General features: G+C 37.5%; 1 protein-coding gene across 3 annotated transcripts in view; it reads left to right on the forward strand.

The window, feature by feature from the left end:
* The window catches only part of Sbf2 (SET binding factor 2), a 306,050-nt gene that overhangs the window by 222,252 nt on the left and 71,208 nt on the right, over positions 1-12,590 (forward strand). For all 3 annotated transcript variants that reach the window (XM_042691358.1, XM_042691360.1, XM_042691359.1), the window contains exons 18-21: positions 5,904-6,074; positions 8,915-9,177; positions 10,624-10,796; positions 11,577-11,650. In XM_042691358.1, the coding sequence (XP_042547292.1) occupies positions 5,904-6,074; positions 8,915-9,177; positions 10,624-10,796; positions 11,577-11,650 (681 nt within the window). The remainder of the gene's footprint in view (positions 1-5,903; positions 6,075-8,914; positions 9,178-10,623; positions 10,797-11,576; positions 11,651-12,590) is intronic.

Here is a 12,590-nt window from a genome sequence, read left to right on the forward strand (position 1 = left end):
ACATATACACTCACCTGTAAAATTCAATATTATTTGGATTGCTGCTCCTCATATATATCCTATTTTACTCTGTCCTACTTGTAGGATTTCCTTTTGTGCATTGAGTTTTCTCCATTCTTCAGTGAAGTAGGTATTAGATGGCTCTTTCAATCTGAAGATCATGACCTTTGGTTCCAGAAAATATTAATATATTCTTATGTTAAGGATAGGAGGCATAGCTCAGGTGGTAGAGTTGTCAGCCAGTGAGAAAAAGTGTCAGATCAAGAGTTCAAGTACTGGTATCGGACAAAAAAAGTAAAACCAAAATATCCTTATTTCACTTATGTGATCATTTTCCCCTCTTAATTTCTTTTTTCTTTTTTCTTTTTTTAATCAGTCATGGAGCTTGAACTCAGGGCCTGGGCATTGTCCCTAAGCTTTTCTGCTCAAAATTAGCGCTCTACCACTTTGAGCTACAGAAGCACTTCTGGTTTTCTGGTGGTTAAGTAGAGATAAGAGTCCTATGGACTTTCCTACCCAGGCTGTCTTTGAATAGCGATCCACAAGTCTCAGCCTCCCGAGTAGCTAAGACCACAGGTATGAGCCATCAGCACCTGGCTCCTCTGAATTTCTATTTAGGTCTCCTATGAGTAGGCGGAGACTTCTTAGTGTAACATTGAATTTATGAAAAACACAAATTTTGAGTAAATCTTAGTGACAGATTCTTGTTTCTTTCTCTTAAATAAGATTTAAAATTCTGACTTCATGAAAGACATTAATAAAAGCCAAACTAACTGCTTACCTAACAGCAGAGGGTGAAAAAAACTTAAAGTCAGAGAATCAAGTGTTTATTCTCATTTCTGTGTTTTGGGTTTGGTACTTGTAATTGTATCCAAAGCTTCTTGTGTGTGTGTATGTGTGTGTGTGTGTGTGTGTGTGTGTGTGAGAGAGAGAGAGAGAGAGAGAGAGAGGAGAGAGAGAGAGAGAGAGATGAAAGGAAATTTCTCTTTATAATTTAATGTTATAATAATATTTCTCTTTACAATAATATTTCCAGTAATGTAAGGGAGAATTAAAATATCAATTTTTACTACTTATAATGATAAATGACTCTAAACATTGACTACCAATAGCTTCTGATATCACAAAATGAGACAATATCAGATGTTCCCCTTACGGATGATACTATCTGTGAATGTTCTTGCCAGATAAGCTCAAACTGATCAGATACCTATAGACAACTTCCAGTTTGTAGGAAGCATAGAGCCCAAAAAATTATGCCAAATGACACCAATGGGACATTGCCAGCAAGCCACTAGACTGGACAAAACTCTTTAGAGCAGATGATCTTGTTTGATTAAAACTACAACTAGCCAAAACCTGTGGATTAAAACTCATCTTAGTAATATACAAATTAATGGCATTATATGACCATACTTGGATTCTGCCTGAATTTTTTTTAACTGGCTTTTATTTTTTTGGTCGGTCGTGGGGCTTGAACTCTGGGCTTGGGCGCTCTCCCAGCACTCTTCAGCTCAAGACGAGTGCTCTACCACTTGAGCCACAGCGCCACTTCTGGTTTTCTAGTGGCTGGCTTTGAACCGCAATCCTCAGATCTCAGCCTCCTGAGTAGCTAGGATTACAGGCGTGAGCCACTGGCGCCCAGCTTAACTGACTTTTTTATTTGGTCTGTCCTGGGGCTTGAACTCAGGGCCCGGGCTCTGTCCTCTGTCCTCTTACCACTTGAGCCACAGCGCCACTTCTGGCTTTTTCTGTATATTTGGTACTGAGGCATCGAAGCCAGGCTTAGTGCATGCTAGGCAAGCACTCTACCACCAAGCCACATTCCCAGCCCCCTACTTGAATTTTAAAAGCTGATTGTAAAACTAACAAAAATGAGAAAAAAGGGAATTCTTTCACACTTACAAATTTGAACCTTAAATTGATTATTCAGTATTAAAGTATTTTAACTTTTTTAAATAGTGGATTTGTAAAAACCTTGTATGAAACAATTTATCATGGAAAAAGCATCTAATGACCAATAAACCCCAGATGCTTATTGTTATTGAAAACAATAAGCCATATTTCTTGGGAGCCCTCTGAAGTACTTCCAGTGATATTGAAACCATTAATCAAAAGATGAAAATCTACTCGATAATGTTTATGCAAGAAGTTCAAACAAAGCTGAGCTCTGGTGGCTCATGCCTATAATCCTAGCTAATCAGGAGGCTGAGATCTGAGGATCACGGTTCAAAGCCAGCCTGGGCAGAAAGTCCGTGAGACTCTTATCTCCAATAAACCACCAGAAAACCAGAAGTGGCGCTATGGCTCAAATGGTAGAGCACTAGCCTTGAGCTGAAGAGCTGAGGGACAACACCTAGGCCCAGAGTTGAAGCCCCATGACCAACAACAACAAAGTTCAAACAAAAGAAAAGCTAGAATAAAGAAATGCTGTATATTCATGCAATGAAGTTCTAGGAGATTGTTTAATTTACAGTGTTTGAAAAATGACTGGTTTGAATCAGCTCTGGCTCTGCCACTTGCTAATAATGTCCTCCTGGACAAATAGCTTTTGTATGCCATCTTTTCTCATCTTTACAAGGGAGAGACAACAGTGCTTATTTCAGTGGGCCATAATTTCAGTGGGCCATAAGATTGCTTTCAGGAATTAGGGTGTTTATACTTGTAATGATTCTCTTGAGTTCTGCATTTCTTTTTAAGATCATGGAATGAGTCCTTCCACTAGCTTTCTTTCCTAAAACCTAGTTTCCTCTCTGAGTTCTCTAGTTGGAAAGCCTTGGGTTTGGGAAACAAACATACCTAGACCACAAGGCTGTAGTCTATCCTTTTGTACTAACATCTTACCCTTTCCCTTGACCATCTCCTCGTATGATCTGTATCCATTTATTTGGATTTGGATCTGGCCTGCTGTTAGGTGACCCCCATTGAGTTTATTCTCCATATCCTGTTCCATGCTGGGTTTCCTTTGAGAGCTTTGTGGAATGACATTGCTTAACCTAGTATCTTCTGGACTGTTTTTTCTAGATAAGGAAGGAAGTCAACACATTCTTAACCATCTCATATAAAACTGAATGGCAAAATATCACCTATTTCTTTCTGACAGAATCATAAGAATTATTGAGAACTGTAAATGTTGTCAGAATTGAAGGGAAGCAGAGATACCATATGACATCCCTATCACCCTTCCACTTTGAGTATGTACTAATAGACATCTGTGTTCAGCATAACAGTCATGAAGCTCATAACATGTTGACCAGATTGAAAAACCATCTTGAAAAGTTTTCACTTCAAACCAGAAAAGCAATTAGAAGATAGTTTTGTTCACAAATGCTTATTTTCTCCATTCACTAAAACTATTGTTACTATCACAGGGTATACTAAACTCCAAAAAGTCTCATTACACCTTTTTCTTCATAATTATATTACAATTTTGTTTTGTGAAATATATTACTTTATATCTTAAGAAACCATGTAATGGAAAACCTCATTCTGGTTCCAATTTCATCTACTCATCTTTCTGTGCAATATTGGGTAAAACCAGTCTCTCTCAGAGTCTGTCCAATATACAGTGAAGACAAGCAGTATTTAATATTTAAATTTCCAGCCACTTTTGAGCTCAACCAAACTGCAAGCGCCTTTTGCCATTTCTAGCTCAATGAGCTATGATAAAGTCTAGGCAAAATAAGGTGCTACTGCCCTCTACTGGTTCCAAGAATATACCTGCCTATCTGCAGTGGCCATCTATTCTAACTGGGAAGGAAAGATGTGCCCCTTCTTCACAGTTAGGCATAGCAGGAAGCCTCAAAGAAAGAAGAGAGATTTCATTTTTGGAAAAAATAATATTTTATGTGCTTAAGAATAATGATTTCTTACGCATATGTCAGGCACCAAAGGTATTTATCTTTGATCACTTCACTATTGTAATCTCACTTGATAAGCAGGTTATAGGTTCTGAAACTTTAGGCCACTGTTAGTGTTTTGCACCATTTTTCTGCCTCAGAACATAAAGCAATCCCACTTCAGTTGAAAAGATCTAGGGAAGTTTTTGCATATTCATTTTCTTTTATAAACAGGAAGGTTATTATCTAATTTATGTCTTATTTTATGAATAAACAGGAAGATATTATTTCAGCTGATAATGTGCTAAGGAAAGATAACATGCAACATCATTGAGAAAAACGCTGAAGGAGAAAGAGAGGGCTTCATCAAACCCTCATATTCCTGTAGAGCTCAAATTTTAGTTTATAATTAATAACTTTCTGGTATATTGATTTCCTAAAACCATGTTTTACAAAACTGATAAGGATTTAAGAGCTCAGGTTTTCTGAGCTCATCTATATTAATATAATTTCAAACACCAAAGATGTTAGAGCTGTTGTTCATTGACTTACACTGCATTTTTAAAGAAATGCTACTACCTCTGACTATATTCAGGGAAAGTCAATTGAGAATTTTGTTTTCCTCACACTTGAATTTCATGCCTTTAAAAATTCTTTCTGAAGCTGGGCACTGGTAGCTTACGCCTGTAATCCTAGCTACTCAGGAGGCTGAGATCTGAGGATCACAATTCAAAGCCAGCCCAGGCAGGAAAGTCCGTGAGACTCATCTCCAATTAACCACCAGAAAACCAGAAGTGGTGCTGTGACTCAAGTGGTAGAGCACCAGCCTTGAGCTGAAGAGCTCAGGGACAGCGCCCAGACCAAGAATTCAAGACTCATGAGCAACAACAACAACCAAAAAAAAAATCTTTCTGAATAGGCCTCTGTATCACAACTGCAGTAATTGTTAATCCTCAGAATGAGGAGCTAAAATGTGAAAGGGGGAAAGTTGTGTAATCCATGTCTCACATATCTCTGTGTGATTCATGCTGTATACCTTACCTTCTGCTTATGTAGCTCTCAAAATCATGATCTCTTATAAATAGATAGCAACTGTGTCTTTTTTATTACTAGGGTTTTGAACTTGGGGCTAGCAGGCACCCTATCAAGTGTGCCATTCCTCATCCCTGTAACTGTCTTAAGTGAACCCATAAGATACCATGAAGACAAATAATGATCTTTGTACACCTTACCTTCTTTTTGCTTCATTGCCCCAATTTATAGCCACCTAATAGGAAGAATGGAGTCATAGCCAATCAGCTCAGTAGTAGTTCTCAGTGCTATCCTGACAGGACTTGTACATGGCATGCCATTCACAGAGACTTTTTTGTAGGTAAAATCATAATCACTCTGTTTCTAACCATACAAGTTCACAGCATTTCTGGTGTCTATTCCACTTTTTGGTTTAGTATGCCCTAAAGCAAGAAGTTCTTTTTGGAAGATCATTTTGGTAGAGTAAAAAGAACAGAGGCTTTGCAACCAGAAATGCTTGGACCTGAAAGACATTTCTGCCACTGACATAATTGTTACATTGCCTTACGCAATAATTTAAACCTTCAAGCTAATTCTTCATTCCAGATAGAAAACTAAGCTGTAAGTTCTCTGACATCTAACTTAATAATGTTTTTTTTTAATTTAGTCTAAACTGTAGTCTGCTCTGAAACAAAAGTACTCTAAATAAAAGTAAAAGAAAATTAAAATTAATTTTTTAGGTTGTGATGTATTTAATGATTATGTTCTAGTTCTCCTAATTGTCTACTGCCTACTCTGTGCGCAAGACTTTTCATATATCTCTAATTCATAAATTCGATTTTTAGCTGTTTTTTAAAATGCCTATTTTGGTAAATGGAAGTAATTATGGTTATAAAGGATTTAATAGAAAGTCCACACTGGCCAGTTAAAAATGAGTTCAATGCTGATTAGTAAGCCTTTGATCACTTCTGTGGTTAAATGTAGCACCTGTGACCTTGTGAACTGTCATTAGTCTGCTAGCTCCATGGTGATAGATATTGTATGTCCTTGTAGAAACTTGCTCCTGGAGTCAGCCAGTTTGCTTACACCTGTGTACAGGACCACCCTATTTGGACAAATCAGCAGTTTTGGGAGACAACTTTTTACAATGCAGTGCAGGAACAGGTTCGTTCTCTGTATCTCTCAGCAAAGGAAGACAATCATGTCTCACATCTGAAGCAAAAGGTAAGAAAAGAAAAGAAAGGTGCTTGGGCAAGGCTAAGATTTGACTATAAGGAAACCTTATGTAGCTATCTCAGGGATGTGGGAAATGCAACCACTTCCTTTCAACATATTAGGGGTTGGCTGTAGGTAGCCCTTTCTTCTATTAATTCTGACATATTTTTCCATAATAACCTCTTAACATAGTTCTTTAATGCAAGAATTACTTTATTGTGTTTTAATAAAACAATGGCCAGAAATTGAATAAAAAGAAAACTAAAATATGCCTAAGTATATTTCTAAACTGTATTTCTATGCAATTTATTTCCATGAAGAAAAGTCAAATTAAAGTTTATCGGTTTGAGGGCTAGGGATGTAGCTCAGTGATAGAGTGCTTGCCTTACATGCACAAAGCTCAGAGTTTGACTCTCAACACTGGAAAAGAAAAGAACAGAACCAATTAAAATTAGTTCTGCTCTAAAATTTGTCAGCAATTAGGGCTAAAGTCACGATTCAGGGGTATAGTGCTGGCCCCTAGCAAGTATGAGGTCTTGAGTTCAAACCCCAGTATCACACACACACACACACACACACACTCCTATGCCAGCAATATTTAGGTCTTCTTTACAACATTCTATATGTTTCTATATTTTTACAGATATTTAAATCAGGAAAATATTTTTAAAAATCAAGAAAACTGCTTTTAATTTGAAAAAGTTAATATATTCTCAAAGTTTTAAATGTCTCTTATTAGCTGCCTGGTCTTGGACAACTCATTTTATCTCTCTATACCTTATTTCCTCATTAAAAATAATAGATTTTTCACATTTTCTATGTGTAAAAGCTCTTTGAAAAATATGTGGCACATATTAAGTGTTAGAATAATAACTGTTAGAAATAATTACCTTTATAAATTAAAGTTTAGCTTCCTAAAATGCTAATTATTGATGTTGATATACTTAAAAATTCTCCATAAAATTTTTAATTCTACATAATATGTATCATCTTTCATTTTAAATTAGCTTTATATAAGATAAATTATCTTGGGTATCTAACAAAAATATATAGTAATGTTCAAATATTTATGTCTAGTACTCTTTTATACTTAGTCCATTCAAATAAGAATAGAAACTTCAATAATAAATAACACTGACATTCTAATATTGTTACTATAGTAATATTGTTACTGTACTATACTATATTTATTTGTTTAGTTCAATGTGAAATTTAAATGTTTTTTTCTTTCAAAACACCAAATGCAGCTGGCCAATAATAGATCATGCTTGTAATCCTAGCTACTGGAGGCTGAGATCTCAGAATCTTGATTCAAAGCCAACCCACATAAGGAAGTTTGTGAAACTCTTATCTCCAGTTAAGCATCAAAAAAGCCAGCAGTGGGGCTGTGGCTTAAAGAGTAGAGCCTTGAGCAAAGAAATCTTAGGGACAGCACCAAAACAAACAAAAACCATCAAATGCCCTTTAAAGGAGTAATTTCTTTTTTAAAAAATTATTTTATTTTCTTCATTTGTTTGTTTGGTGGTTGTGGGGCTCGAACTCAGGGCCTTGGTGCCTGTCCCTGAGCTCTTTAGCTCAAGGCTAGCAGCCTACCACTTTGAGCCACAGTTCCACTAAGGAGTAACTTCTAACAGATATAAAAAGTCTGTTGGGCTGAGATCATGCTCCAGAAGTAATTAGGTACTTTTGACAATATATTGGACAGCTGTACCACTAATATCAACATTTCTCAAAAGCATTCACAAAGCTGCTGTGTCTTCCATTTTAAGAAGTCTGTCTGAGGGGGCTGGGAAGGTGGCTCATTGGTAGAGTGCTTGCCTTGCATGCATGAGGCCCTGGGTTTGATTCCTCAGCACCACATAGCAGAAAAAGCTGGAAGTGGCACTGTGGCTCAAGTGATAGCATGCTAGCCTTGAGCCGAAGAGTTCAGACAGCGCCCAGGCCCAGAGTTCAGGCCCCACAACCAACAACAAAAAAAAAGAAGTCTGTCTGAGTCATAGATAGATAGATAGATAGATAGATAGATAGATAGATAGATAGATAGATAGATAGATAGATAGATAGATAGATAGATAGATAGATAGATAGATAGATAGATAGATAGATAGATAGATAGATAGATAGATAGATAGATAGATAGATAGATAGATAGATAGATAGATAGATAGATAGATAGATAGATAGATAGATAGATAGATAGATAGATGCCTTACTCTTTATAAGCTATAAAATGCTATGTGTATGTAGATTGCTATTATTCAACTCTTCAGCCTATAACCTCTCTTTAAAGTCCCATAGTCACTTGCTTATTCCAGTAATGTAGATGATAATGTTTGGCTCTCACATCTACAAAGAAATCTCAATATATTTTTGTGACCTTGATTACTCCATCTCATTGTCTTAAAGAGCAGAAAAGAAGTATATGATTTAGTAAATGCTACATACCAGAGCATTTGTACATGAGCATTTATAGGACCTTTAAGTTGACAAATTATGTGACGGGTAGAGTTGACTAAATATAGTGAAGTATAAACAATCAGGAACATCTGTCTGTGTTTTACTATCTGGTCCCACTGAAGGCAGGTTGGATGTGGGAAAGAGTTGGTTTTGTTTGTGGTAGTTGTTACATTTTCTTTATGAGTTTTGATTTCTGCTGATAATTTAACAAGTTTTTTGTAATTTTCTAGAAAATCAATTTTCTTGATTTTTAAATATTTTCTTGGTATACTCTGAAAATAGAATATATAGTGGCATATAAAATATACCAAAGAGAAGGTGTAGATTTAAAACATTTTCCATGTTTTTTAAGTGAAGTGATAGATGTTCTCTTTCATTGCTGTGTTCCCTAGGACAGGCTTCCTGATAACCAGTATCATGAAAAGACAGCAATGGACCTGGCAGCTGAGCAGTTACGCCTTTGGCCTACTCTGAGCAAGTCAACTCAGCAAGAGCTGGTGCAACATGAGGAAAGCACTGTTTTCAGCCAGGCCATCCATTTTGCAAACCTCATGGTCAACCTGCTAGTTCCACTAGATACAAGTAAAAACAAGCTCCTGAGAGCATCTGCACCAGGCGACTGGGAAAGTGGGAGCAACAGCATTGTCACAAACAGGTACCAAAATGTGAACACAGGGACCTTCTTCCTATTCTTCTTGGGGCCAGTCTTGGCTTATCAGAAAATTGAAAGCATTTTGGGCAAATATTGTTGTATATAATTTTTATGAACCATTTTCCCCACTTTAGACTTTCTTTACGTCTTCTTTATTAAAAAGACTGTCACCTCATCCCATTTTAAATCTACTCCTGTGCTCTTTACCCTTTACTGATATAGTTTTCAAAAGTTTCACCCAGCTCTCTGCTATTTTCTAGCTCTTTCTCAGCTCTTTCCTTCTCTTCTCTTTCCCAGCTTCCTTCTCTTTCCTAGCTCCCTCTTTCCCACCTTTCCCAGACGCTGTCTTTTCTAGCTCTTTTCTCTCTTTTCTAGCTATTTTCTCTCTCTTTCCCAGCTCTCCCAGCTCTCTTTCCCATAACTTTCCCCACCGCGTGGAGGACCAAGATGGCCTGGTGCCAGCCGGAACGATGAATAAACCTACTCCTTACCTGGAAAAAAAAAAAAAAAGTTTCACCCACTACTGATCTAGCCCTTCAGTTACATTCTGCTAAAGTAGTTCATGGAAATCACTCTGAAAAATTATCAATGAGAATATCCTTGACAAAGTCATTGTTTCTCATCCCTCCTATTTCTCATCTCATCTATGGAACTGCCTAATTATGTTTTTTTGGTTTGTTGTTTGTTTTTTGGGGTTTTTTTTTCGTCGGTCATGGGGGTTGAACTCTGGGCTTGTGCGCTGTCCCTGCACTCTTCAGCTCAAGGCGAGCGCTCTACCACTTGAGCCACAGCACCACTTCCGGTTTTCTAGTGATTTTTATTGGAGATAAGAGTCTCACGGACTTTCCTGCCCAGGCTGGCTTTGAACCGCAATCCTCAGATCTCAGCCTCCTGAGTAGCTAGGATTATAGGCGTGAGCCACTGGTGCTCTAATTATGTCTTTAACCCTATCTCTCCACCCTCCAGCAACTTCTCATTTCTCTGAAAATAAACTCAAAAGCCTTTGCCGTGCCTGTGAGGATTTGTGCCCAGCCTATGTTTGTGACTTTATTTCCCATCATTTCTTATGTTAACCAGCCTGGCCTCCCTGCTACTACTCATCTTAGTCCAAGAATAGTACTGCCTTACAGCCTTTGTGCTCATTCCCTCAATCTGGAATGTACTTTCTGAAATAGCCACAGAATCACCTCCTTATTTAGATTTCTTCTTAAATGTCACCTGTTTCCCAAAAAATACTACGAGCCTTCTGGAGTAATATTCATATTTAAACCATAATTGTAGACAAATACAACATGATATTTTACATTGTCATTTATAGGAGCCATGAAGTTAAGCTAGCCCTTCCTCCTAAGTATCTATTTGTTTGAGCAAATTTTAATATTCTGTTGATTATAATGTAGTAATTACTTGTTGCATGTGTTCTGACCATGATTTCTTTCTTTGACTTAGTATTGCAGGAAGTGTAGCTGAGAGCTATGATACAGAGAGTGGGTTTGAAGATTCAGAGAACAATGACATTGCCAACTCTGTTGTGCGGTTTATTACCCGATTTATTGACAAGGTTTGCACAGAGAGTGGAGTTACTCAGGATCACATCAAGAGCCTTCATTGCATGATACCAGGTAATCATTTTGCAAATATTAGAAAGACAGAGTTCTAACATAAGACCTACAACAACCTTTCTACCAGGTAATTTATGCATACTATTTATCTTATGATTGTTATTTTTTATTATAAAATACAGAACAAGATTTACCATCTTTTGTGCGTGTGTGTGTGTGTGTGTGTGTGTGTGCACACGTGCGTGTGCGCGCAATGTGGCTTGAACTTGGCCTGAGCACTGTCCCTAAGCTCAAGCCTAGTGTTTTACAACTTGAGCTGCAGCTCCATTTAAGCTTTTTTTGGTGGCTAATTGGATAGGAGAGTGTTATAGACTTCCCTACCCTGGCTGGCATCGAACTGCAATCCTCATATCGAAGCCTCCTGAGTAGGAATACAGGCATGAGCCACCAGCACCTGGCCGTTTTAACTATTTTTAAGTGTACAACTTAAATTATATTCACAATGTTGGGCTTAAATTCTGGGACTGAGTGCTGTCTGTGAGCTCTTCAGCTCAAAGCAAATACTCTGTCACTTGAGCCACCGCACCATTTCCAGCTTTCTAGTGGTTTATTGGAGATAAGAGTCTCATGGGCTTTCCTGCCAGGACTGGCTTTGAACTGCGATCCTCAGATCTCAGTCTCCTGAGTAGCTAGGATTACAGGCATGAGCCACTGGCGCCCAGCATGTTTAGCTTTGTGAGTAACCCAAAATTTTATTAGTTTTCAATTCTAATATATTTAGAATTTGTTTTTATTTTGCTTGTTTTGTGCTTTTATTTTGAATACTTTAATTCATCCTAGGAATTGTAGCTATGCATATTGAAACTCTAGAAGCAGTACATCGAGAGAGTAGACGACTTCCACCTATACAGAAGGTAATTATTCCAAATTGTTAATTTTTAAGGTCTAACTTCGCTTCCAAAAAAAAGCAATAGACTGTTATGCTCCAGAAAGTACCTCTTCCAGTTTATAGATACAATTTTAATAGTACATTAAATGTGGAGAGAAGTTTGTCATGTAGAACCTTATAAAAAAAAGATACTAAAATGGCAACAGTATATCTTATTGTATTCTGCAAAAGAACAATAATCTTTTGTTGACCCATTTTTATAAGCAGGTAATAAGTTATGAGTAATTCTAACTTCCAAGCCCAACCTAAGGTTTGATGCTTGTAACTTCCTCTAACACACACATACACACGCACGCACACACGCACGCACGCACGCACGCAATTGCCACAGAAATACTAGGTTCCTGAATCTACCTAGGACAAACAGCTAGAAATTCAGAGAAAGAATCCTGAATCCCACCTCAGCCTTCTGAATTGGAATACTCAGAGATGTACAAATCTGTTATTTTAAAATAAGCCCCTTAGATGATTATTTGATACTAATGCATGGAGTAAGTTTAGGATCTTCCTCTTGCCTATGTAACAAAAGTATTAAAAAATAAATTAAGAGCCCAGTGCTGGCGGCTTGTTCCTGTATCCTAGTGACTCAGAAGGCTGAGATCTAAGGATCACAATTCAAAGCCAGCCTGATCAGGAAAGTCCATGAGGCTTTTATCTCCAATTAATCACAGAAAAAGCCAAAGTGGTGCTGTAGCTCAACTGGTAGAGAGCTTAGGGACAGCGCAGTAGACCCAGAGTTCAAGGCCTAGGACTGACTAAATAAATAAATTCAGAGCTGGGAGCCAGTAACTCAAACTTACTATAATCTTAGCTATTCAAGAGGTTGAGATAGAACAGTCATTCAAAGCCAGATTGGACAGCAAAGTTCACAAGACTCCCATCTCCAAAATAATCAACAAAAAACT

Source organism: Dipodomys spectabilis, unplaced genomic scaffold, assembly GCF_019054845.1.
Source record: "Dipodomys spectabilis isolate Male_0828 unplaced genomic scaffold, ASM1905484v1 ptg000145l, whole genome shotgun sequence".
NCBI lineage: Eukaryota > Metazoa > Chordata > Mammalia > Rodentia > Heteromyidae > Dipodomys > Dipodomys spectabilis.